At 37.7% G+C, this 27096-nt stretch overlaps 1 protein-coding gene across 1 annotated transcript in view; it reads right to left on the bottom strand.

Annotated features, from left to right (window-relative positions):
* Ddx60 (DExD/H-box helicase 60) overlaps window positions 1-27096 on the bottom strand; it is a 103179-nt gene that overhangs the window by 54779 nt on the left and 21304 nt on the right. The window contains 9 exon segments of the mRNA XM_051182480.1: window positions 418-527; window positions 633-775; window positions 1954-2069; window positions 9363-9458; window positions 10761-10880; window positions 12846-12995; window positions 14939-15097; window positions 15585-15751; window positions 25140-25392. Of these exon segments, the coding sequence (XP_051038437.1) occupies window positions 418-527; window positions 633-775; window positions 1954-2069; window positions 9363-9458; window positions 10761-10880; window positions 12846-12995; window positions 14939-15097; window positions 15585-15751; window positions 25140-25392 (1314 nt within the window).

The following is a 27096-nucleotide window of genomic DNA, read 5'->3' as shown; positions in this document are numbered from 1 at the left end:
ATCACATACCTGTAATCCCAGCACTGGGGTGGTAGAGACAGGAGTGATATGGATGGGCATAGAAAAGAATACAAGGAAGAGGAGACAGGAACTCAGAACTTATGCCTCTAAGGATTCATGGAAACAGGATTGCATTTTCAGCTTGGTAGAGGTAAGATCTACTGGCTTGGCTTGCTTTGCTTCTCTTATCTTCAGTTTAAAGCTCGAACCACTGTATCTATCTCTGGGTCCTTTAATTTTTATGCCATAAACTTTACAAGCTAAGACACTCCTGTTCAGTTTTAAATGAAAGTTGCAGCATTTCCTCTGCGTTGTAGCATCAGGCTGTATTTTGGTTACATTATGCACAGTATTACATTTTCAGTTCTAAGCCAGGGAATGCTGTTACATGAAACAACTGTGGCAAAGGTTACTTACATGATCTGTGGTTAGTGCAGCACATGGGTGAAAATGATCAAAGCAAATGTCACCCTGTCTCACAGAACATAAATACTTCTCTAGATCATTGTATCTCTCTCCATAGAGCACTGAAAGGGGGAAGAGATATTTTCCAATTTACTAGAAATGAGATGATCAGTGGAATAACTTTAAAGCAAAATAGCCAAACCAAACAAAAACAAGAGCATACATACCAAGTCTAACATTGTATGACTGTCTGGCTTGCATTTGGTCTTTGTGATGACTGCCACGGGAGCCAGCATTTCTTTTGGTAGAAGTTATTTTTCCCATTTCACTGTCTACTTGTTTCCAGTACCGCTTTACTGACTGGAGCCACCTTTAAAAATAGACACATTACTTGTGATTTTAATCAGTAATGTTCCAAATCTTTCATGTTTTAAAAGCTTGGTCCCCAGTCTTTTGTGTTATTTTGAAATTTGGGGAGTCATTAGAAACTGCATAACAGAACTCAGTAACTAGCAGTGAGACTTGGAAGAGTAATTGATAATCAACATTAGTCATCACAAAGGTGATACTAGCCACTGGTTCTTATCTAGTTCTTTCTGCTTCCTGTCTGTTGCCATGTGAACAAGCTGATACCTTAGGCTCCCACTTCCATGGATGAATCCTCCTCTTCTTGCCTTTCCCATTGTGATGGGTTGAAATATTTCTATAACCATGAGTCTAAATAAGGCTATACCTCTCTTTTCTTAAAGATTTTTGGTCAAATCAACACAAGTTATTCATTATTCAAGTAGAAAAAAATAACTAACATGATGAATTAAATAATGAAATTAAAAAAAACTTCATGTGTCTTAAAATTTTCACAGAAGGGAATTAGTTCTAGGGCCACATAAACTGAAATAAAATTTTGGCTTCCTTACTATTAACTCTAAATCCTTCCTGAATCATTTAATATTTCTATGCCTGTCTTTCATGTTTTAAAAAAATCAATAGAATAGTAATAGTGCTATTATCTAATAATAATGCAAGTAATAGTACATCAAATATTGTGATATTTAAGAAAAATTACTATATGCAAAGTACTTAGGAAGAAGTAGGACACATGGGAGATACTACAGGATATGATGTTATCAGTAGTTAATATTCAAGACCAATGACAAGATGTGTGGCTTTCAACTAATAAATTTGCCTCATGTCTAAACAAATATATTTACAAAATGAGATAATCTTGTAATCTATGGCTAGATGTATCATTCTATCACCTTGATTTTTCTTTCCTAGTAAATAGGGGTTGGGAAAAAAAGAGGACTATGCAGCTATCATTTTATTTTTTAGCTATGACATAATACCATTCAACTGCAAAACTAACCCTAGGGAAGCTGGGTATTTCTTTGTAGAGAGAAACCAAGACTTACCATAAAGACTAAACAGACAGTAGCTTGAACATTCATAGAATGCTATGAGTTAATCAGAAATTGAGGTAATTCTAAAGCCCATAAAGGATTACAAAATTCAAAATTTCAAAATAGATAAATAAACCCTAATCCATACTCAGTAAGATGCTGAGGGTTGCTTATGGTAGCTGAAAGTGCCAAGAAGGGACATCGGATCATGACAAGAAGATGCTCCCAGATTTCTGCTCCAATTTCTCCACCAAGACAATGAACCTATAAAAGAAAAGAATGTTTTCAATTGACAGGATAGTTTTAAGAATGGCAAATTAAAATAATATGTGGAATCTTAAATTGGTCACAGGTATCTCCCACCAATTAATGACCCCCTACGACGTTAAAAGAATTATTGGAAAAGTGAAGACTGAATTTTCCTTAACGTTTTTAACCAATCTACCTGTGACTTTTATTTTTCTTTCAAAGCTTTCAGGCTTATGTATTTCTTGCCATGTCTACTGACAATCAAAGTACCACATCTCAGTACAATACTTTTGAGACTATTGCCCTAATTGGGTACCTGCAATCTTGACATCACAGACAAAATGATATGCTTCAAAGATAAGCAGTCATGTCACTAGTTTTCCTGTTCTTTGTAGAACAAATGTAGTGAGATATTCTCTTTGTCTCCTGCTGTGGCATTGACCATGCCCATTGGGAGGTGGAGCTATGGGCAGAAGTGACCTATGGAAGGAGGTCTGAGGAAGAGCCAGGGAACGCTCTCTTGCTGGCTGGACTCGGACAGGAGAGCATCCGGTGGAATTTGCTTGTGTTCATCTGTCTAAGTTGTAAGTTATTTTTCCCTGAATAAACATCTATTCGGCCTATTTGTTTATCCTGATCCTTATTTAACCACAACATCTGGTGTCAGAAGCGGGATTAGGATTTTCACAGGATCTGGGTTTCACCCAGGCAGCAGATGCCTTTCCCCTCCCCTACCATCCCCAACGGGCAGGGTTCCTTGCCTAACCAGGTGGAATCACCACAGCTTTGGGACATTTGCCTCTGCCCTACAACTCCTTTAACTCCACAGTGGGCCTAAGAAGGTGCTCCCTGCTTCTCATTTTTGCCCATTTCTGCACTTTGCATTCCCACAGAGCCACTTGGCACCCACCCTGCTTGTGTGTTTCCCAAGATTAGCCCTGCGGTCCCAACATTTCCACAAGGCTCCTTTTACTCATTTGTCTAACAAAATTTAGCTTGCCATAGTTTGTTAAGAGCTATTCTACAGGGACTGGGATCAGAAGGATCGTCTACTGCCAGACGATATTTGTCTGTACACTTCCTGACACTATTTGGTGGTACACCTCCAGGCTAACTACCACAAGTTGAGATCTACAACTAAAAGCATCAAAGTCCCAGGACAGCAGAATTACACCTAAGGTAATTGTAACATCCTTTGCAATTTAAGCTGATATAATATCTGAGATCAATTGTTCCATACCTATGGCAGATAATTTTACAATGCAGAACTTTAGAAATTATTTTACTTCATATATAGAAGGAATTTTAGCAGAAGAAAATTATGACTGGACCAATATGTACATTTATTTTGTAATAGCAATGGGTTTCATCATTAACATGATATTCTTAAAGAAATGGTTTGAGATTACAGCAAACAATAAAGAACTTGTACAAATCATAGGAGAATTAGTAACAAGGATTCAAAACATTAAAAAGAATAGAATTCAAAACATAGAATGCTTAGAAAAAAAGGTTCAGAATATTGAAGATGGCATTGGAGAGCTGACAGGTAGAATACAAATCGTGGAACATAAAAATGACCAAGTAGAAAACAGAATTTGTTCCTTGTCTGATGCCTCAATAACCAGAAAAGAAACAATGCAATGCATTAACACTTTAGCAGAAACAGCTCGTTCCTGGTCGGAGGAAGCTACTAATAAGTTTAAAAAACTGGAACATCAGATAGAAAGACTAGATGATAGAATCTCTTCCATGTCTGAGGATAAAAGCAAGCTCGCAGATAGAACATTGTTTCTGGAAGGCAGTTTATATGCCATTCAGATAATATCTAAGGATGAAAATATTAAAAACATGGAATCATTTGTAGTTGGAGGAAGTAAGAAACTGACTGATGCAATGAAGTCTCTAGAAAGTTATTTGATTCCAGAAGTTCAGACACGCAAAGAAACAATGGTGAATAGATTTCAGGCTTTAGAAGACCTTCAGTCTGATACATCAGAAGATCTAAAGGTAACAGGGCATGAAAAAGACTTAAAATTTTCCACACCAGTTAGGGTCAGGGGGGCTTTTCCTGTATCTATTAATGAAAAAACACCCAAAAGGTGGCATTGCATATCAGTGGGAACCAATACGTATGAAAGATTTAAAAGGTATAAAGGAAGCAGTAGACTCTTATGGCATGCACTCACCATATGTGAAACAATTAGTAGAATCATGGGCAAGGAATAACAAGGTAACCCCTAAGGATTGGGAATCAATTAATATCAGCTGTTCTTGAAAACTACTCTCAATTAGAATGGAGGGCTTTATACAGGGAAGAAGAGAAGCTCTTGAACTTCAGGGCTTAAAGAAAAGTTATAAAGCTCCCCAAGATAAAATTCTTGGTGAGGGTCTTTATGCTGACCCAGAAACCCAAGCTGCCTATGATGAACATATCTTGTCTCTATGCAGTACAGCAGCTCTGAATGCTTAGGATAAGGTTCATAAATTAGGGGAGAGGACCTATACCAAGATAAGGCAAAGACCTAGAGAACGCTTTAGTGTGTTTCCAGAAAGATTATCTAGGGCAGTAAAATTAGAGGTAGCAGACATAGATTCTGAGGCGAATACTCATAGAAACTTTAGCTTATGACAATGTGAATCCTCAATGCAAACAGGTACTTCGGCCTTTAAAAATGTGATCAGCAACCTTGGACGAATGGGTCCTATATACAGCCAACATTGAGTATAATGACAATAAGACTGAAGCATGGGTAGGAGAAGCCATATCTAAAGGTCTGAGAAGACATCAAGATAACAGAGTTCTTAACTATGGTGACTTAGAAGCTTGGGTAGGAGAAGCCATCTCCAAAGGTTTGAAGAGATATCAACATGACAGATGTTATAACTGTGGTAACATAGGACATCTAAAAAGAAATTGTAGGCAAAGCTTCCCTAGAAATAACAACCCCAGGAATGAATCAAACAGAAGGCCTCAGCCTCCTGGGTTATGTAGAAGTTGTGGCAAAGGCAGACACTGGACAAATGAGTGTAGATCGACCAGAGACAAGCAAGGAAACCCTTTACTACCGGGAAACTCCTTTGGGGGGCTTCTCCAAGGCCCCCATGTCACAGGTGGTCTAAACATTCCCAGTCACAATGGAGGACAATCTCCCACAGGACAATTAGAAAATCCTGTGCCTATTATTAAAACTCATACCGCTCTGGATGACAAACGAGTGATGAAAGTTGAATCAAACATCACAGAAGGAAATAAAAAACGTATATTTTGGCAAACCTCTATAAGTAGTCAAAGGCCTTGATTGATTGTTAAGATGAATAATAGACTGATGGATTACTTGACACAGGAGTGGATGTAACTATCATAACTAATAAATCTTGGCCTCGAAGATAGCCCCTGCATGAGGTAAATGTTCAGTTCTTAGGGATTGGAACCCTGTCTCAGGAAAAACAGAGCAGGAGATGGATTGAATGTATAGGACCAGAAGGACAGAGAGGAAGGTTGAGACCATATGTGGCTGATGTAGTGATAAATTTATGGGGTTGTGATCTATTACAGCAATGGAATACACAGATTAACATTCCTCCAGTATTAGATAGGAACCATGAACGATCTCATGATTGTGGAAAAAATATTATAAAGTACTATACAAGACAGATAGCAAATATCCAGGCTGTACAAAAACAGAATACAAGTGCTGAACAAACAAAGGAACCAAAAGCCCTACCTTTAAAATGGCTAACAGAGCAACCTATCTGGGTAGGACAATAGCCTATGACCTCTGAGAAGTTAGAAGCTTTAGAAAGCCTGGTTCAGGAACAGCTAAATGCTGGACATATTGAGGAATCAACCAGCCCTTAGAATTCTCCTGTATTTGTGATCAAAAAGAAATCTGGTAAATGCTTACAGACCTGAGAGCCATCAACAAAGTTATCCAGCCAATGGGCTCTCTACAGCCTGGAATGCCCTTGCCTTCTTTGATACCCAAAGAATGGTCTATTATAGTTATTGATTTAAATGATTGCTTCTTCACTATACCTTTACAAGAACAGGATAAAGAGAAATTTGCCTTCACGGTACCTAATTACAATAATTCTCAACCAGTGAAGAGATATCAATGGAAGGTTTTGCCATGGGGAATACTAAATAGCCCCACCCTGTGCCAATATTTTGTACAAAAAACTGCTAGAAATAATTCGTAAACAGTTTCCACAATCCATAATCTATCATTACATGGATGATATATTGTTAGCTGACTCTAAAGGAGAAATATTAGAAAAAATGTTTGAGAAAGTAAAGGAAGTTTTATCTTGTTGGGAATTACAAATTGCACCTGAAAAAATACAAAATGGAGAGTCTATCAACTACTTAGGATATAAAATAGGTCTACAGAAAATTACACCACAAAAAGTACAGATCAGGAGAGATCGCTACCAAACTCTAAATGATCTTCAAAAATTACTAGGAGAGATTTCTCAACTGCAAACCATTATTGGAGTAGAAGGGCATGATTTGAAAAACTTGAAAAAGGCCCTAAAAGGATACAAGGACTTGAACAGTCCACAAATACTATCAGCTGAAGCTGAGAAGGAATTAAAATGGGTAGAAAAGAGGATACTAGAAGCACATGTGGACCATGTGGATCTAAACCTAGACTGTATTCTGGTTATATTACCATCTAGAGAATATCCTTCAGGGATTTTGATGCAGAGAGAAAATATCATATTAGAATGGATATTCTTACCACATAAACAGAATAAAAAACTAAAAACATATATAGAAAAGATCTCTGACTAGATATGTAGTTCATTTTGTTCTCGATTTTCCTTTTCTTAGAGCACACTTGTTATTCACTGTTTTGTATATAGTTTTGTATCAAGCCTAAATCTTTTCTTTAGACTAAAAGGGGAATTGTAGTGAGATATTCACTTTGTCTCCTTCTATGGCACTGACCACGCCCATTGGGGTGGAGCCATGGGCGGAAGTGACCTGTGGAAGGAGGTCTGAGGAAGAGCTAGGGGAATGCTCTCTGCTGGAGGGACTGGGACAGGAACTAGCTGGTGTTCATCTGTCTAGGTTGTAAGTTATTTCTCCCTGAATAAACATCTATTTGGCCTATTTCTTTATGCCGATTCTTATTTAACCGTAATAAACAAATTTAAGCATTTAATGGGATACAAAATGATTGGTGTATTTGGCCCACTGCTGCTATTACAACATCATGTGAAGTCACTCATTCTATCTTACTACCAGCCATACACATCAGACACTTCTTTGTACCTAGACACACACTTCCCACCCCAGAGCTTTCACATGGCCATCTCCCCCTTATAAAATATTCTTAGCAATAAAATAACAAGTCAGCAAATGCAGCCACAGTCTCTTAATCTATAAAGCCCATCTTGGTGTCACTAGTTTAAAAATATTTTGCTAACTATCCATCCATTCCATAGTCCATCCTGTCATTGTTGCAATTGTGATTGACACTCTTGATCTTCACAGTAGGCACTGCACTACTGGAAACTTATTAGCATTTGTGTCCCCAGGTCTAACTTATCTTTCTCGTTTAATCTGTATCTTCAAATCTGGGTAGTTCTAGCATTGACACAATGACTGCCTCTAGGAAGGCATTTCTCAAATGAGGCTGAGTAAGTGAATTCATGACCAAATTCAATTAGATTTGCCCCTGGCAAAAAACTTTAAAAGACTTACTATCACTTAAGAAGTTTTACATAAATGTGTAGAGATGCATATATGCATATTTCCTACTGCCTATTTGACTTTGTCTTGGTCAGATGACACACCATTTTGCTAAATATTAATATTAAACTTTTCAATATTTAGCAATTTTCTCTGGCTCTGACAGAATAGAAACTAGCCTTCAAAACCTTCAGTGGTTGCCCTCATATAAAACTAGAAGAACTGAAGTGTCCAATGTTATACTTTTTCAGAGTTTGGAATTCAAGTTACAACTAGGTATTCTAGATTGGTATACATGCCACATGGTGATGACACATTACTTTAATCCCAGCACTCTGGAGGCAGAGGCAGGCAGACCTCTATGAGTTTAAGGACAGCCTCGTCTATAGACTATATGTTCCAGGACAGCCAAGGCTAAACTGAGAAACCCTGTCTTGGAAAAATAAAATTTATACATATGAGTGTTTTATTTGCAGGTATGTATGGTCTCGTATTTTTTCAGTAAAACTAGCCAAAATACCCAGGATACAAAATATATAGGTACTAAAAATAAATATAATAAGTCAAATCAAACAAATAGAGGCTTAGCTTGTTTGGTAATTTCACGTTTATGACATAAAGGAAAGGGCTTTGGATTTGGGTCGGTGGCAGACTGCTTCAAAGACCTGGATTTGATCTCCAGGACTACATTATCATCATCATTATTATTAAAATGAAGTAAAGATTAGATAATATAGGCTTCTTTTTTCTTTTCAGTTTAAAATCACAGGAATAAAAGAATGTATTTTTCTATCATGCTTTAAGTCTCTGTTAATAAGTATACTGAATGATGCTGCCACATAAATTCATTAAGTAGTTTCCATCAGAAAGTCTACATCTATACTGGTTTTCACTCCACTCTCTCTTCTCAGGGAAGCTGATCCACAGATGCTTCAGAGGGCCTCCCATGTCCTCTCCAGCTTTGAAATACAGGTCAGAAGATAAGGGAGCAGGCTGAGATCTGCTTTCTGTTAGTCCCCTCTCAGGTTGCCTGAGCCAGTTGTGTGCTTCACCTAAGTCACACTGCTTGAAATGTAGCCCATTGCATCAGAATCTCATTTAAAACCAAAAGCAAATACTTTCTTCCTTTGTCCTTTTAGATCTAACAGTATGTTCACTCTGTATTTCCTCACAAATCTCTTTTTTAAAACAGACTATTAAAACTGTACTTTGAATAGGCCATTGGTTTTCCTTCAGGGTCATGATGGACAACATTGATTATATCGTCAGCATCACTCGGTGGTTCATGCAAAACTTTACTTTGGAGACCAGACTGGACTTTGAATTTCTATCAAGGGAAACTTGTGTCATGAGTTTAATTCTGTTTGTTCCACAACAGCATCTCCAATGAAAACCAACCAGTTCCTCACACGTGCGGAACTCTCACCATTAAACACTATTGACATACAAAAGAAGTGAGCCAAAAGGGTATTTCAGCTGGGGAAAACGTTGCATAGAAAATCACCTCCAAGCCTGAACCTCATCCAAGGGGCACATTTCTTGAAGCAGCAAAAAGTCATTATTTATGAACACTGGGAAAAGAGCCTGAGAAGTGAATTCAAACCTACCTCATCAAATATAACATATCTTATCCTCTTCACCCAGCTTTGTCGATGAGGAGCCAGCAGTAGAATTTCAAAGCAGGCAGGCACAGTAACAAGTACCTAAAAACACAGTATTGTGTGACATAATCCATGTGCATAGGTATAAAGCTACAAGAGGTAAAGCTTGTGAGTCCTGAGCTTGTCTAATAATTAAGATCTGATACTACTTCCAAGAACTGAATTCATTACACTTGTGATATTTGAAGCACATTAAACCTCAATTTTCCTGGGGCAAAATAGTGAAATATCAAATTTGAGTCCTGATTCTTGTTATGAGTTTTAAACTGTGTCCTGCCCTACGTGGGACACCATATTGACCTCTTTCCCAACCCAATAATTAGTGAAGGAGATGGAAAGAGAGAACCAGGGAAATGGGCAGAATATTGTGAACAGCCATCTTCTGAACATGGCATGGCAGTTCCACTCATGAACTCAGAGTAACTGTGGTTATATTTACAAGACCTGCAGAAAAAAAAATCAAACCAGTCAAACTCAAGAGAGAATAAAGAAGCAGCTCACAAGGCCACACCCCCATAGAGGAGTTGTTGAAAGTTGGTTGATGCTGGGAAACAGATAAGATACTGGGAGGGCTCTGGATTGCAGGGAGTCAAGGGAGGTAGAAGGAGAAAATGTTTTAACTAAATAAAAAATTTAAAAAGAAAAAATATATAAGAATCAAAGCCATTAATTTTAACTTCTGTTTTTGGTTTTTAAGACAGAGTTTTTCTGTGTAACAGTCCTGACTGTCCTGGAATTCACTTTGTAGACTAGGCTGTCCTCAGACTCACTGAGATCTGCCTGCCTGTACCTCTCAAGCGCTGGAATTAAAGGTGTATGCCACCACCATCCACCTTAATTATGCCTACTTTGAATCTTTCAAATCTAACACTAACAGGGAATTTGTGTTGAAAGGCAATCCAGGTAGCACACTGCCAAGTGTACTACATAATGCTCTACTAGCATGTCTTGTTTTGCTGTTTATCAAATTATTGACTGAAAACTCAGTAAGAAAGAAAACTATAACTTCAGTAATAATACAACATATTTATTAGCTACAATAGAACACAAAATTTTTTAACTGAAATGAGTATCTTTAACAAGAGAAGGTAAAGCTTATAAAGATCTTTGGAGCATTTTGAATCCCAGTAAAAAGCAACATGATAAGTGACCTATAAACTAAAAGTTTAAATCAAACAAAAGTATCTTTAGAGAAAATACTATTTTTCACGTTCTTTGGAATGTAACCATATTTTATTTTCTCTGAAGCAGTTTTGTTCTTTACAAATTCGAGGATATTATTTTCATAAAGATATAACATTGTTATATAATCCGGTATCAAGTTTATTAAATAGTATGTCAAACCTGGCAGTTCAGGGCATCATGACGATATTCCCTAGTAAAAACACCACACAGAGCTCCACCAGCTGGCAGAATTTTGGTATAGCGATTTTGAACAGTTGCTGCCACTTGGTTAACAAGTGCCTGATTGACAGGAAAACAGAGATATTAGTTACACCATAAAGTGTAGATCAGCAAAGTTTAATGGAATGAGAGAGATGTCCAAAACTATGTTCTTCTACGAATGCAGAAAACCTAAGAAACCCTTTCCTCTACCCACTCTACTAAAAAGCTCTCCCTTTGAACTGTTGTACTAAAAATCTGAAACTTGTGAGTAACAACAACCTAGAGTAAAACAGGAAAAGAAAGCATTTGTCTGAAAGTAAAATGGCAAATGTATCCTTTATAGCAGAAAAATTAACACACATAAAACAATTGAATAATCACCACTCATAATTTGAGTCTAACACAGGAAGAAGTTCAAACAGATTTGTATCTCCTACTTCAGAACCTCACCCAGATGTCAGAAGCTTGACTTCATATACAAATCTGCATCGTCTCACTTAGGATAAAGCAGCTAGCATGGCCAGTGGAATCTATAAACCTTCAAACACCTGTTAAATTCTTTATACTCCCAAAAGTACACACCATATATATATAAATGTAAAATTTATAACATATCCACAAATATATTTTAAAGTGATATTCCAATTATTTTAATATATTTGAATACACAACCCCCTTGTCTTGGCTAGTTTTATCTGAACTTGACCGAAGCTTTAGTCATTTGGAGACAGGAAAACTCTGGTCCCATCAGATTGTCATGTGGCTAACTTTTTTTGATTAATAATTAATGTGGGCTGGCCCAGTTCACTGCGGACAATGTCACCCCTAAGCAAGTGGTCCTGGCTGCTATCATTGGAATGAATAACTGTAATAAACTAAGGTAAAAGCTTGATCCATGAATGTATATTTCAGTGTTGTTCAGAAAAAGATGTATTATGTGTTACACAAAAGTTGATAAATGAGTAAAAAGACCAACTCCTCCATTATAAAAAGTAGGCAAATGTATTCTCAAGTACATCATGAATAAAGAAGTACTAGAGACCAAAAATCATGCATAATCATGAGTCAAAGAAATGTACATCTAGATATGCAAATACAAAAATGCACATCTAAAAATTCTGCTGCCTCTGAATGTAGTAGAAGCTCATGCAATAACAACAAGAACCTCAGAAAAGATTTGATATTCCATCTCACAGCAATTAAAATGGGTAAATCAAGAAGGCAAAAATTAACATTTGTGGGAAAATAGTGATAAGGGTAAGAGTTTAAGCTGATATACCCATTATAGAAATCATTTTTTGAGGCTTCCCAAAGCACTAAAATTAAAACTACCTCATGACCTAGCTATATCATGCCTTCCTGGTTATATACCCAAGGTCTTCAATCTTACTACAGAAATACATGCATGTCCATGTTCCCATTTCCACTATTCCAATAGCTAAGAAATAGATGTGGCCTTGATGTCCATCAACAAATTAATAGAAAAAGAAAATATACAAATATACAATTCTATTCAACTATAAATAAAAACAAAACAAAGTTGTTCACGGAAAAAAAATGGTTGTAACTGGGAAATATTATATTAAGCAAAAATAATACAGACTTAGAAAGACAAATATCACATTTTCTCTTATGTTGGATCACAAAATTTAGTTTTTAGTATACGTGTATGTATAATGTGGGTGAGAGTGGGTACATACATTCACGAAGTTAGAAACGGAATCATGAAAAGGAAAATGAGTCATAAGGTGGGGAAGGAAATAAGGTAATAGGATATATTTGACTTGAACATGGAATGGTAGCTACATGAAAATAGAACAGAGCAGTGAAGGGGAATTACATCATAGGGGAGGAAAGTGGTGAAGAGGGGTCAAAAAGAAAGGTAAAAAAAAATCTAGGAAGTTCTATTATGAAGCCCCTTATTTTGTTAATTTTTAACTAGCAAAAACAAATAAAGGGAACTAGATCCACCACATGACCACATCTCATATTTCCAAGTAAACTCTGAAATGAAGAAAAACATAACATGCACTGGATCCCTACCTTTGTTGGTGCAACATACACAACCACACCTTCATTGCTCTCCTTCAACACCTTCTCCATGCAGTAGTAAGAAGCATAGGTTTTGCCAGATGATGTGGGGGCAACAATCACTGCAGACTCATAGTTTTCTACCACATCCAGGAGCTCTCGCTGCAGGGGTCATATCATGATTTGAGTCAATCAAACTAGCCATATGCTACCCAAACAGATCAGTCTTTCTCTGTTAAGATTTTTCTGAACCTCAGTGAGGGAGAGCTGCAGACTCACAGAAAAAATGAAAAGGAACTCTGATAAATGACTCATTCCCTCAAGTGATGCAATTTGTTTGCTTTTTGAACAGCTGCAAGATGACAATGGAAAGACTAAGAAGAACTGCACAGGAAAAGTGGACTGTTCAGGGAAAACAAGGAGCCAATGAGTAGGGCAGTGAAACAAGTGTGGGTATTAATGGAACTGTGATCACAACACGCAACATACAGGGAGGAAAAGACCACAATGAATATCTAACAATAAAAAAATTACTCAAAATAGTATCAGAATAAGATCTTATTACTATTAAGGTTGTTTTTAAGAGGAGTACAGAGTATCTTTGAGAAATACAATTGTTGGAATCAGACAAACCATAGTTTTATGGGCAGTAAGCAATGGTTGAAGCACAGAAATAGCAAAGATTCTCCATTTTGCTGCTTACCCTCGATGTGCAACTATTTGGGAACATCATCTTTGCATCCTAAGATTTTATTCATCAACATGATGAGTAGTTAAAAGAATGGAAACCTGTGTGAAGTATGGGAAACAGAAAGTTCTCTAAAATTCCAACCTGCCCTCACCTTGAATCTAGTCTTCCCTATATGCCAAACTCCAAAATGAAAAAGTCATGAAAGAATTAGAAGGCATATGGAAAGTCAGAGTAAACTTTACTACCCTGTAACCTACACTGAAATAATTGGTCCCATGCTCATGGAAAAATTAGCATTTTGTAAAGGAACCCCACCATTAACAGCACAAGGATAGGTCCATGCTCCAGTCTGCATGTGGCTTCATGTCTCCCCAGAATCCTAGAATCTTATCCCCAGGTTGAAGATGTTTGGAGGCATTGAAAAGTTTAAGAAGGGGAGAATACCCAGAGGTCTATAGGTCACTATGAGTCACAGCCTTGGTAAGTAAAAGATTTGTTATGCAAGTTCTAGGCCCAATGATCTTTCCCAATTCCTGCATTCAGTGTTATGTTTTCTTATACAAGCTGCCCCACCACAATGTGCTGCCATTCTGTTGTCAAGCTGGCACTGGAAGCCAGACCAACAGAGCCATCCAATCCCTGGTGTTGAAACTGCAGAAGAAGAAGGTAAATTAGCATCTTTACATTAAAGCTAGGCTGCCTCAGGTTTCTCATTACATTAATGACAAGTGTCTTACAAAATCTTAACTGAGTGGGACAACCAGTCAGAATGAACTTATAAAATTATATAATTAAATAATGCTCAACTTGTCATATATGTGTGTGTGTGTTTGTGTGTGTGTGTGTGTGTGTGTGTATTGTATATATATTTAAATATGTGCAGAAGTGGTTACTTCCAAATTCTGTAGCCATCAATATTTACCTTATATCTGTTTACAGAAATACAGCTAGAATGGCAGTGTGTATAGTCTGTAAATACATAAACAATTTTCCCACTGCTTAAACCACCTGAATTTCTTCATGGGTATTTATATTGTTTACATAGGAAATTTTATTAACAGAGAGAGAACCTGAAGTCGGGCACAGAATGATAACAGCTGTATAGCACAGATACTTTGAATCTATTTGTGAATTTCATCCAATACCTCACAGAGGTAATAATCTAAATAGTAAGTGAAAAATTTTAATTTCATTAAATGTAAAAAATAGTCCAAATGAGACATTTTAATTATCAATGAATTTTAAGTGAAATGAATTTTAAGTTTAAATGAAATATCTCCATATTTTGAAGTTCATGACAAACACAAATATATACATACACAGAAAGAGCTATAACAAAATGAAACCCCATGATGCATACATGATTATAAAATACAATTACTATTTTTATTCATAGTTTTATTCATAGTTTTACCTGCCATGTATCAGGAATAAAATCTTGGACCCTGGGGTCTGGATCTTTTCTTTCTTCTCGTATCAAATGGTGTCCCATATATTGTAGTTGGAAGCGAGCTGGCCCAATTCCAATGCAATATTTGTTCTTTTTTGTCTTTTTCATGTCATCTGATGCATCCTGTGTTTTGATTATTTTGAAAGCAATTTAAATTACAGCAGCATATAAATAATTGAAATGTTTATGACTGCATTTCTTCTATATGAAAACAAACTTAATCACCTTTAAACATCATGAAGTCATTGCCACTTTTCTTAAATACAAATAAATCAGTAGATGTCAAGATTTTCAAATGTTTACTCTGATATTTGTAGCTGTAGCCTGACATATTTAAAATAATCCAACACCATTATAGATTTGATCTGTTTTGTTAGAATTTAGTATTGGGTTAGTTTGAGAAGTCTTCAGAAATTGTCTAACATTTAGTGTTACAGTCAAGTTGTGTAAAAAAAATTTAAATTCTTGATTAATTCAACTTTTGGAAATTGGATTAACTAAGATGATAGTTTTACTAAAAATAAACATAAAAGAGATGACTGTATATGAAAGATGCTTTATGTATAGAAAATAAAGGCTGAGTTAAAATACAGCTATCACAATATTTTACCTGAGTTGGATACAAAGAATTTGCTAGCTCATCAAACCCTAAATATATAAGACATCTGGCTATGAGTTTCCGGTCTGCTTCTTGAAGAAGTTCAGAGTGTTTGTCCAACAAGGAGTGAATTCTCTTCATCATATCAATGGCTATGTTCATGTCTTTTGTGGTTTCACCTTGGTACAAAATATAAATTATAAAATTGTTATAAAAGACATCAAATTAACAAATGTTTATTACCAAAGATCAATTGTCTAGCCTATCAATTCTTACTACAATTAATGAAAGTCAGTGTCTTACTTACCATAAATACATGTTTGAGAATAAAAAGTACTAGATAAAAATCTTACACTTCACCATTAAAATATTATTAAAATCCAGTCTGTAGAATTTTATGGTGAGCTTGACCTCCATCGCAGGTCCTCTGCTAAAGAGGCCTCAGCTGGAGAGTGCCAGGCCCTAGCTAGATCAACCTATCTGTGCGGAAACATCCCGAGTATCAGCCCAGGCTTTGACCCCCACCATCTTTGACCACCAATTGCGAGGCCTTGGCTAGAGGTGAGTCTGGGACCAATTCAGGTGGAACTCCTCCACACCCTTCCCCAGGAACTCCTTGGGTTGGCCCCGGATCTTGCTGCCCCTGTGCTTTGTCCCCATCAAGAACGCTCTTGAAGATCTGATACACAGCCACCCATCTCCACCAAAAGCCTGCCCTCCCCCTACCCTTTGACATACCCTGCCCACTGTCCCACCACTCTGGTTGAGCACTGGGATAGAGGGTGATGCCAACAATGCTGCCACCTTTGTTGAACTTCCTGGAGCTGCTCTGAGCACACTAGACCTGCCTATCTAAGCAGCACCACCTGTAATTTCCACCTGCCCTCTCTGACCCCCACTGCCAATTCTCTACTGGAGCTGTGGGCCCCTCCCAGAGATCTTCCAATGTCCATGGGGCCACTCTGAGTTCCTGCCAGCAGGATCCTTGACCCCCATTGCAAGGCCCCTGCCAAAGAAGCCTCAGCTGGAGAGTGCCAGGCCCAGGCTAGATCTGCCTATCAGCATACTGTACATCCTGAGTCCCATCCTTTGGGATCTTTGACTCCCATCACCAGTCTTCTGCTGGAGCCTGATCTTTGACCCCAATCACTGGGCCCTTGACTGTGGAGAGTCATCATAGAGAGCTTGGACCACACAGAGCTATAGACATAGACCTCTGACCCACCTAAACCCACCTAGGGAGTACCATAGAGAGAGGGAGAGACCCCACCAACACCTACTGGAAGAAGCTATGGGAAAACAGCAATACAAGAAAATATCTAACAACAGAAAGACAAGCATGACACCACCGGAATCTAGGGAATCAACACCAACTAGACCAAAACACAACAAATCAGATGAAGCAGAAGAGAATGACTTAAAAATTATCATCATAAAAATGATAGAGGAGATAATGTGAGAAAATCCCTTAAGGAAATGGAAGAAAAAACAAACAAAACATTGGAAGAAATGAAAAAATATCTTAAAGAAAGTACAGAAAGCCAAGAATAAACAATTAAACAGGTGAAAGAAATGGTTCAAGACTTGAAAACTAAAATAGAGACAATAAAGAAAACACAAACTGAAGGAATTCTAGAAATAGAAAAACTGGGCAAAAGATAGGGAACTACAGACACAAGTATAACCAACAGAATTCAAGAGATGGAAGAGAGACTCTCAGGCAAAGAAGATAAACTAGAGAAAATAGATTCATCAACCAAAGAAAATCATAAATCCAACAAATTCTTAACACAAAACATCCAGCAAACGTGGCAAACCTTGAAAAGGCCAAAACTAAGAATAATAGGCTTAAAGAAGGCAAAGAAGCTGAGCTCAAAGGTACAGAAAACATATTCAACAAAATCTTTGAGGAAAACTTTCCCAATGTGAAGAAGGACATGCCCATGAAATTACCAGAAGCATACCAAACACCAAATAGAATGGACCAAAGAAAAAAGAACCCTCAACACAAAATAATCAAAACAGCCAACATACAGAATAAAGAAAGAATATTAAGAGCAGTGAAGGAAAAAAGACAGATAACATATAAAGGCAGACCTATCAAAATTACACCTGACTTCTCCGTGGAAACCCTCAAGGCCAGAAGGTCCTGGATAGATAGATGTTCTACAAGTACTAAGAGTCCATGGATGCAAGACCTGGCTACTATACCAGCAAAACTGACAATCACTATAGATGGAGAAAACTAGATATTTAATGAAAAAGCCAGATTTTCACAATACATATCTACAAATCCAGCCCTACAGAAAGTTTTGGGAGAAAAACTCCAACTCAAGGAAGTTAACTATGCTCACAAAGACATAGGCAATAGATAATCTCACTTCATCAGAACCCAAGGGTAAATCAGGACATATATACTCACAATACTACTGCCAAAACCAAATCTAAAACAAACAAGCATTAACAATCAATGGTCCTTATCTTCCTCAACATTAATGGTTTTAACTCGCCTGTAAAAAGACACAGGCTAACAGAATGGATACAAAGACAGAATCCATCCTTCTGCTGCATACATGAAACACATCTAAGCTTCAAAGATAGACATTACCTTAGGGTAAGGGGCTTGAAAGAGATCTTCCAATCAAATGGGCCCAAGAAGCAAGCAGGTGTGGCTAACCTAATATCTAACAAGTTAGACTTCAAACTAAAATTAATCAAAAGAGATGAAGACAGTCATTTCATATTCATCGCAGAAGAAATCCATCAACACAAAGTCTCAATTCTGAACATCTATGCCTCAAACACAATGGCACCCACATTAAAAAAACAAACGCTACTAAAATTCAAACCTCACATAAAACTTCATACACTTATAGTGGGAGACTTCAACACACAACTCTCACCACTAGACAGGACCACCAGTCAGAAACTTAACAAAAAAAAAAAAAAAAAAAAAAAAAAAAAAAAGAACTAACAGAAGTTATGTCTCAGCTGGGTTTAACAGACACCTATAGAACATCCCATTCAAACAAACAAACAAAAAAAAGAGAATATACCTTCTTCTCTGCTCCACATGGAACCTTCTCTAAAATCGACTACTTACTAGGTAGCATAACAAACCTCAACAGATACAAAAGAATTGGAATAGACCCCTGTAAATTATCAGACCACTATGCTTTAAAATTGAAATTCAACAACAACACAAATTGCAAAAACCCTACAAACGCATGGAAACTGAACAATGTGCAATTGCACCATACCTGGGTCAAGGAAGAAATAAAGAAAGAAATTAAGGACTTCCTAAAATTCAATGAGAATGAGGACACAACATACCTGAACTTAAGGGACACCTTGAAAGCAGTGTTATTAGGAAAGTTCATTGCACTAAGTGCCCATATGAAGAAAACAGACGATAATCACATTAGAGAATTAACAGCACAACTGAAAGCATTTGAACATAAAGAAGCAAACTCACCCTGAAGGAGTAGATGCCAGATAATAATCAATTTGAGGGCTGAAATCAATAAAATAGAAACCAGGAAAACAATACAAAAAAATCAATGCAACAAAGAGTTGGTTTTTTTCAGAAAATTAACAAGATAGACAAACTATTATCCAAGCTAACGAAAAAGCAGAGAGAGAACATGCAAATTAACAAAATCAGAAACAAAAAAAACGGGAACATAACAATGGACAAAGAGGAAAAACAGACAATTTTCAGGTCATACTTTGAAAACCTGTATTCCTCAAAATTTAAAATTCAAATGAAATGAACAAATTTCTGGATACTATCACTTACCAAAATTAAATTAAAAACAGACAAACAACGTAAATAGACCTATAACTTGAGATGAAATAGAAGCAGTCATCGACAGCCTTCCAACCAAAAAATTTCCAGGGCCAGATTGCTTCAGAGCAGAATACTACCAGAAAATCAAGGAAGAGCTAATACCAATACACCTCAAATTGTTCCACAGAATAGAAACAGAAGGCACACTACCAAACACTTTTTACGAGGTCACAATCACCTTGGTAGCCAAGCCACACAAAGACACCAATTAGAAAGAAAACTACAGACAAATATCCCTGATAAATATCGAAGCAAAAATACTCAATAAAATACTGGCAAACAGAATCCAAGAACACATCAGAGAAATCATCTGCCATGACCGAGTAGGCTTCATACCTGGGATGCAGGGATGGTTAAACATATGAAAATATATCAACGTGATCCACAATATAAACAAACTGAAAAAGAAAAACCATATGATCATCTCCATAGATGCTGAAAAAGCCTTCAACAAAATTCAACACCCTTTCATGATAAAGGTCTTGGAGAGGTCAGGGATAACAGAAACATACATAAACATAATAAGAACAATATACAGCAAACCAACAGCCAAGATCAAACTGAATGGAATCAGGAAGAAAAGGCTGCACTCTCTCTCCTTATCTCTTCAATATTGTACTTAAAGTTCTAGCTAAAACTATAAGACAACAAAAGGAGGTCAAGGGGATACAAATTGAAAAGGAAGAAGTCAAATTTCCTTTATTTACATAAGTGACCCAAAATAAATTCTACCAGGGAACTCCTACAGTTGATAAACACCTTTAGTAAACTAGCAGGATGCAAGATGAACTCAAAAAACTCAGTAGCCCTACTTTATTCAGATGACAAAGGGGGTGAGAAAGAAATCAGAGAAACATCACCTTTTAAAATAGCCACAAATAACATAAATTATCTTGGGGTAATGCTTACCAAACAACTGAAAGATGTAAATAATAAAAACTTTGTGACTTTAAAAAAGAAATTAAAGAAGGTACCAGAAAATGGAAAGATCTCCCATGCTCATGGATAGGTAGGATAAATATAGTAAAAATGGCAATCTTGCCAAAAGCAATCTATCAACGCAATCCCCATTAAAATCCCACCACAATTCTTCACTGATATTGAAAAGATAATAATCAATTTTATATGGAAAAACAAAAGACCCAGGATAGCCAAAACAACCCTATACAATAAAAGAACTTCAGGAGGTATCACCATCCCTGACTTTAAGCTCTACTGCAGAGCTATAGTCCTGAAAATTGCCTGGTATTGGCACAAAAATAGACAAGTAGACCAATGGAATCGAATCAAAAATCCTGATATATACCCACACACCTATGAATACCTGATTTTCGACAAAACAGCTAAAAGAATACAATGGGGTGGGGGAGAAAAACATCTTCAACAAATTGTGCTGGCACAATTGGATGATGGTGTGTAGAAGATTGCAGATAGACCCATGTCTGTCGCCATGCACAAAACTCAAGTCCACATGGATCAAAGACTTCAACATCAATCCAGCCACATTGAACCTCTTAGAAGAGAAAGTAGGAGGTACCCTTGAACAAATTAGTATAGGAGACCGCTTCCTGAACATAACTCCAGTAACTGAGACACTGAGAGCAACAATTAATAAATGGGACCTCCTGAAACTGAGAAGCTTCTGTAAGGCAACAGACAGTGGACAAGACCAAATGGCAGCCCACAGACTGGGAAAATATTTTCACCAATCCTACATCTGACAAAGGGCTGATCTGCAAAATATACAAAGAACTCAAGAAACTAGTCAACAAAACTTCAAATAACCCTATTAAAAAATTGGGTACAGAACTGAAGAGAGAATTGTCAATAGAGAAATCAAAAAGTCTGAAAGACAGGTAAGAAATGCTTATCATCCTTAGCTATCAGGGAAATGCAAATCAAAACAACTTTGAGATACCATTTTACTCATGCTCGAATGGCTAAAATTAGAAACACCAATGACAACTTATGCTGGAGAGGAATTGGAGAAAGGGGAACACTCCTCCACTGCTTGTGGGAATGCAAACTCATACAGCCATTTTGGGGATAAGTATGGCAGTTCCTCAGGAAAATGGGAATTAATTTACCACAGGACCTGGCAATCCCCCTCTTAGGCATATACCCCAATGAACCACATCCATTCAACAAAGACATCTTCTCAACTATGTTCACAGCAGCATTATTTATAATAGCAAGAACCTGGAAGCAACCTAGATGCCCCTCAACTAAAGAATGGATAAAGAAGATATGTCACATCTATACAGTAGAATACTACTCTGCAGAGAAAAATAATGGAATCTTGAAATTCGCAGGCAAGTGGTTGGAACTTGAAGAAACCATCCTGAATGAGGTAAACCAGTCACAAAAAGAGGAACATGATATGTACTCACTGATATATGGGTTTTAGACCTAGAGCAAAGGATCACCAGCCTATAATTCACACCACCAGAGTAACTAGGATACAAGGTGTATTCTAAGAGATTCATATAAGGTCCCTCACAGAAGGGGGAGGGGACAAGTCCCCCAGAACACATGGGAAGTGGTGGGGGCAGTGAATGGAGAGGGACTTAGGAGAAAGTGAAGGGGAGGAGAGGAAAGCACGTGCAACTAGGAAGATTGAGTCAGGGTACAAATAGAAGATAAAAAAGACAGACACACACAGAGAGAGAGAGAGAGAGAGAGAGAGAGAGAGAGAGAGAGAGAGAGAGAGAGAAGAGAGAGAGAGAGAACATAAAATAGGGTGCCATTATTGATTTGAAGAGAAAACTGATCCTGAAGAAATGTCTAGAGACCTACAAGACCAACTCCAACTAACAATTTCAGCAACAGTGGAAATTTATCATAAATGCCCTGTCCTGATAATGAGATCAACAACTAACTTATCCACTCTCGGGTAGCCCTCATCTAGTACCTATTGGAAACAGAAGCAAACACTATAACTAAATACTGAGTAGAACTAGAATCCAGATGCAGAGAGAGGACAATACCAGGTTGCAGAAACACATAGAGACAGCTGACGTGAACAAGGAGGAGTTAACAGGCCCCCACACTGATAGCTGGGAATCCAGCATGGGACTGACTCAGACCCCCTGAACATGGTTCTCAGCTATAAGGCCTGAGCAGTCTAAGGGACCTCAGTTAGTGGAACCAGAATATATTCCTGGTGCACAAAAGGACCTTGTGGACACATCTCCCATGGAAGGATACTCCATTAACCTAGAGACAGGAGAGAAGTCCTAGTCACTACTTCAAATGACTTGTCAGATTTACATGACCCCACCTGGATGACATACCCCTACATGTGGAGTGGGGGGTATGGAATGGGATGGTGGTCAGGGTGCATGTGATATGAGAGAGAGCATAAGAGGGAGGGAAGGAAGGAAGGAGAGGGAACTGGGATCAACATGTAAAATCTAAAAAATAAAATTTTATGGTGAATTACAAAGCTTTGCTCTATCTCTTATTGCCATGTCTCCTCTGTTAAAAGAAAATAATTGCAAAATTTTAAATTTAAAATTATAATCTTAGCCATATTCATTAGCCCTATTGTCCACAAACACTGGATATTAGCCCTCCTGTATCTGTTCACACAGATTCTGTCCATCTCTTCCAGATATCAGATCCAGACTCAGACAACCTCTCCACTTCTCTAGCATCATACAGACTGTTTTTTATTTCCTCCCTGTGGTACCATCTTTACTCTCGCATCTGTTTTAGTTCCTCCTTTCTTTTAGTTGGTGCACGTTCTCACCTATTATACAGGTACTACCAGTCCCACACTGAAAACTATTATATAAGAGAATGCCAAGTAAACAAAACAGAGGAAACAGAGGTCTTCCAGTCCAGGAGCATTTAGTTCACTTACACTTTTATGATATGAAATGCAATTGGGCCAGCTGAGCATTCAAAACAGCAGGTGTTGTGTGAGTCTGACTGCTATGGAAGACTTCATGGAAGGCTATTTCATGAGGGAACATATGAAGGATATATCCATCCCCCACAAGGATGTAGAGGATAAGTAATATCTGGTTCTATGAAAAGTAAGGACTAGGCATCTGTGGCAGTTACTACTCTTAATTTCTCTATCCAACATAGTTTCAAAGATTCCTTATTTATGTCTCTGTGGTACTGGGGATTCTACATACTTAGGTAAAAGTATGCAGTCCTTCTTGTAGAAAATGGTCTGTGACTAAGTTCTAAGGATATCTGAGGATAAGATTTTGGTGGCTGGGAAACTACACTAAATAAGAGAGACAGTGCTGGAGAGATGGCTATATGGTGACAGTAGTCACCACTCCTAAAGAGGTGGATTCCCAGTAACAATGTCAGAAGCCTCACAGCCACCTGGAACTCCAGCTTCAGGGAATCTGATGTCTTCTTCTGAATATGTGGACACCCTATACACATACATGGAGAGAGAGAGAGAGAGAGAGAGAGAGAGAGAGAGAGAGAGAGAGAGAGAGAGGCACACACACACACACACAAAATAAATCTGAAAACAGTTCAGTGTGCAAATGGAGAGTAAGCCAGAGTATGACTTATAAAAGGTCACAACTCTGGTCATGGACACAAGAACATTGAACTTCTGACCTTTACTAAAAGTACTTTGTTCCTTTAGAATCTGTTTCTGCTTCTACCACTAAAAATGGGTCCTGTCTAATTTCTTGTTGCTAGGCAGAAGAAACCAGAAATCCCAGCAAGGACTCTGCTTTCTGTCTATAGTGCCTACAAGCAATCATTAAATGAAATAAAGCACTACATTCTTGAAATCACTCTAAATTCTGATCTCTGTAAGTAGCATCCAGTTGCAAATCCTGATTCGGTGTCTTGGTTGGAAAGAATGATTAGTATATGCTAAGGTAAATCACATATCTCTAACCAGTTTACTTCATCTTTATCTTTCTATGTTTTATCTTATTTCCCTATAGAAATATAAAGGAAAGCACATGGAATTACCTCCCTGACTTTGGAAGAAGTCTCTGTGTTAGGGTGAAACCAGTGCTTATGTTTGTATGGTTGGTGTTGACTGTAAATGTTACCGGATTCTGAATATGCTTGTAAGGGATTATCTTTACTAGGCTAATTGATGCAAGAAACCCCATATAACCTGTGAGAGGAACCAAGTTCTCTGCAGGAATTTTGAACTACATGAAAAGAGATGCTGAGCTAAGCATGCCGTCATCCACTGTTCTCTGCCTTCCTATTATGAATATGATGTAATCAGCTGTTTCAAGCCTCTACTACTTAGATATGCCCTCCCCAACAATGAACTGAGCTGCTGAACAGAATAAACCCTTTCTCCATTAAGTTGCATTTTTCAAAGTTTTATTTTTGTTTGTTTGTTTTTATCACAGCAACCAAGGGGAAACAAAGTTAATAGGTAAGCATAAGCACCAACTTATGCAGAAGAGAAGGGCAATGTTATATTTCAGAACTCAAATTGAATGGCTGGGTCCTTGCTCTGTACTCCATCATTATTGGTTCTAACAATGCTCTCTGCCTGGTCATGGTCAGCAGTTAGTTTAAACATATCTTTAATTGTGTTTATAAATGTGCTAAGTCTTTGCTGTTGGCCACCTCTGTGGGATGTCATTGCTCATTGATAAAAACATAGGGAAAATCCTTTATGAGTCTTACTATACAAATTTTTAGCAGGTGACGAGCCACTATCATCCCCAGTTCATCAAGGAAAGCCAACAGAATTACAAGCCACGCACCTTCAGCTCGGCAGTGATCCCTCCATGCTGTCAAGCAAGCCTTTAACCCTGCTTTTTCAGCCTGAACTTTTACTGAGTTACTTTTACATGACTTCAAAAACTCTTCGAGCTTCTTCATCCCACAGTTCAAATTCCTTTCCATCTCCTTCTCAATAGTAGATGACAGGGCATTCCATTTTTGCTCTTCTTTTTGTTCTTCCTTGGCAATTAGCCTCTTCTTATTCTCTCGAGCAATTATGTCAGCCTTGGTCTCCTGCCCAAATCAAAAGAAACACAACTGATGACAAGAGAGAACTACTCCAGACTGACATTTCATGAGTGGAATGAGATTTTAAGAATGCACTGATGATTTTGACCATTATCCCATACTTGAATAGTCATAAAAATGTTTTTTTATTTAAGACTCTGTTGATTGAAACATAACAATTCAACTCAGTGAGTAAAAAGTCTTTCTGCAGATAATTTCCTAAATTCCAGTGTAATGTTACATTGAAAGGGGTAAGAGTAAAAGAGAGCTTGCAAAGATTCTTTCATGTCTCTATACAGTGATACCTGCTACACTCTCTGGGACTGCATTTCTACTACCTTTCCTACCAAGTCACTTTCCTACTCCCTAGGTGATCATGATGCTTCTACCCTGAAGCTCCCTCTGAATCTCATGCCTAAAGATAATGCCGTATACCTATGGAAAGCACCTATCCAGCTACTCATGCTATACTTACATGCACCACTCTTCCTCCCTAGACTGAGATCCTTGAGATAAGTTAGCACCAAAACTAACCCTGAGCCCAAGACATTTAGTTACTAATGTTTAATAAGTAAATGAGGAAAGGGGGCTGAAAGCAATGAGTGGATAGAAATCGTGATATATAAATGGTTTGCCTTACCTAAGGAAATGTTTTCAAATTATTTTGAAAGGATAATATGGACACACTTTTACTGTGGATTTACATGGTCATGTTAGAGAGCTAATGACATGGTCAGCAGGTAAAGGTACTTGCCTTACAAGCCTGATGCTCTAGTTCAGTCCCCAGAAGCCATGTAAAAGTGCAAGGAGAGGACCCACAAAACTTTCTTCTGACCTCCCCATACATATTGTAACACCACCATTGACCTCCCCATACATATTGTGATACCCCCATTGACCCCCACATACCAGTATGACACTCGCATTGACCCCCACATTTATACTGTGACACTCCCTATTTACCTCCACATACGTAGTATGGTAACCCGCATTGACCTTCACATACATGCTACACCACCCACCACTGTCCTCCACGTATCTCCCCATACACACTATGGCACCTACCACATATACTTATCACACAAACACACAGAAACAGTAAATATTTTTTAAAGGAAAAATTAGAGAATTAACGCTAGCAAAAGAATTCTGACAAAATCTTCCCATTTTTCAGGGTACTCATGGGATTTATACCTATAAAAAGATCACATTCTCAAACTACTTAATGTGTTGTATGGTGAAAAACTTTGCCAGTTTGTTATTTTGTAACAGAGAGGGAGAAAGTCTCCTCCTCTTCTGATCCTTATTCTCCTCCTCTTCCCCCTCTTCCTCCTCTTCCACTTTTCCCCCTCCATATCCTTCTCTTGATGTTTTGAAATGAACAGGAAAGGTTTCAACAATTTGGGTATAAAATTAAAAAGGTCCTGACTGTGTAAGAAAGGGGCAATGATAGCAAGCAGGAGCTTATGCAGCTTTCTCTTGATGAGTCTGTCGAAAGCTGACCTAGTCATCATTCCTCAGACAACCTGTGAATCAGGTCAAAGAGGGAAAACTCACAGTAGCATGAACATCAGGTACTCTGTGAAGTTTTGTGCTATCTTAACCATTACATAAGAGTGCTGTTTGTAAATCACCCAACTGGTAGTTGTCCTTGAGAGCTGTGAGACTTGATCTCCCTGATGGTTAATTAGTTAGATAACTGACAAAGAC

This window comes from Phodopus roborovskii, unplaced genomic scaffold, assembly GCF_943737965.1.
Source record: "Phodopus roborovskii unplaced genomic scaffold, PHOROB, whole genome shotgun sequence".
NCBI classification, from domain to species: Eukaryota; Metazoa; Chordata; class Mammalia; order Rodentia; family Cricetidae; genus Phodopus; species Phodopus roborovskii.
The sequence above is the reverse complement of the archived record's forward strand: the minus strand, read 5'-3'. Positions and strand labels throughout refer to the sequence as shown.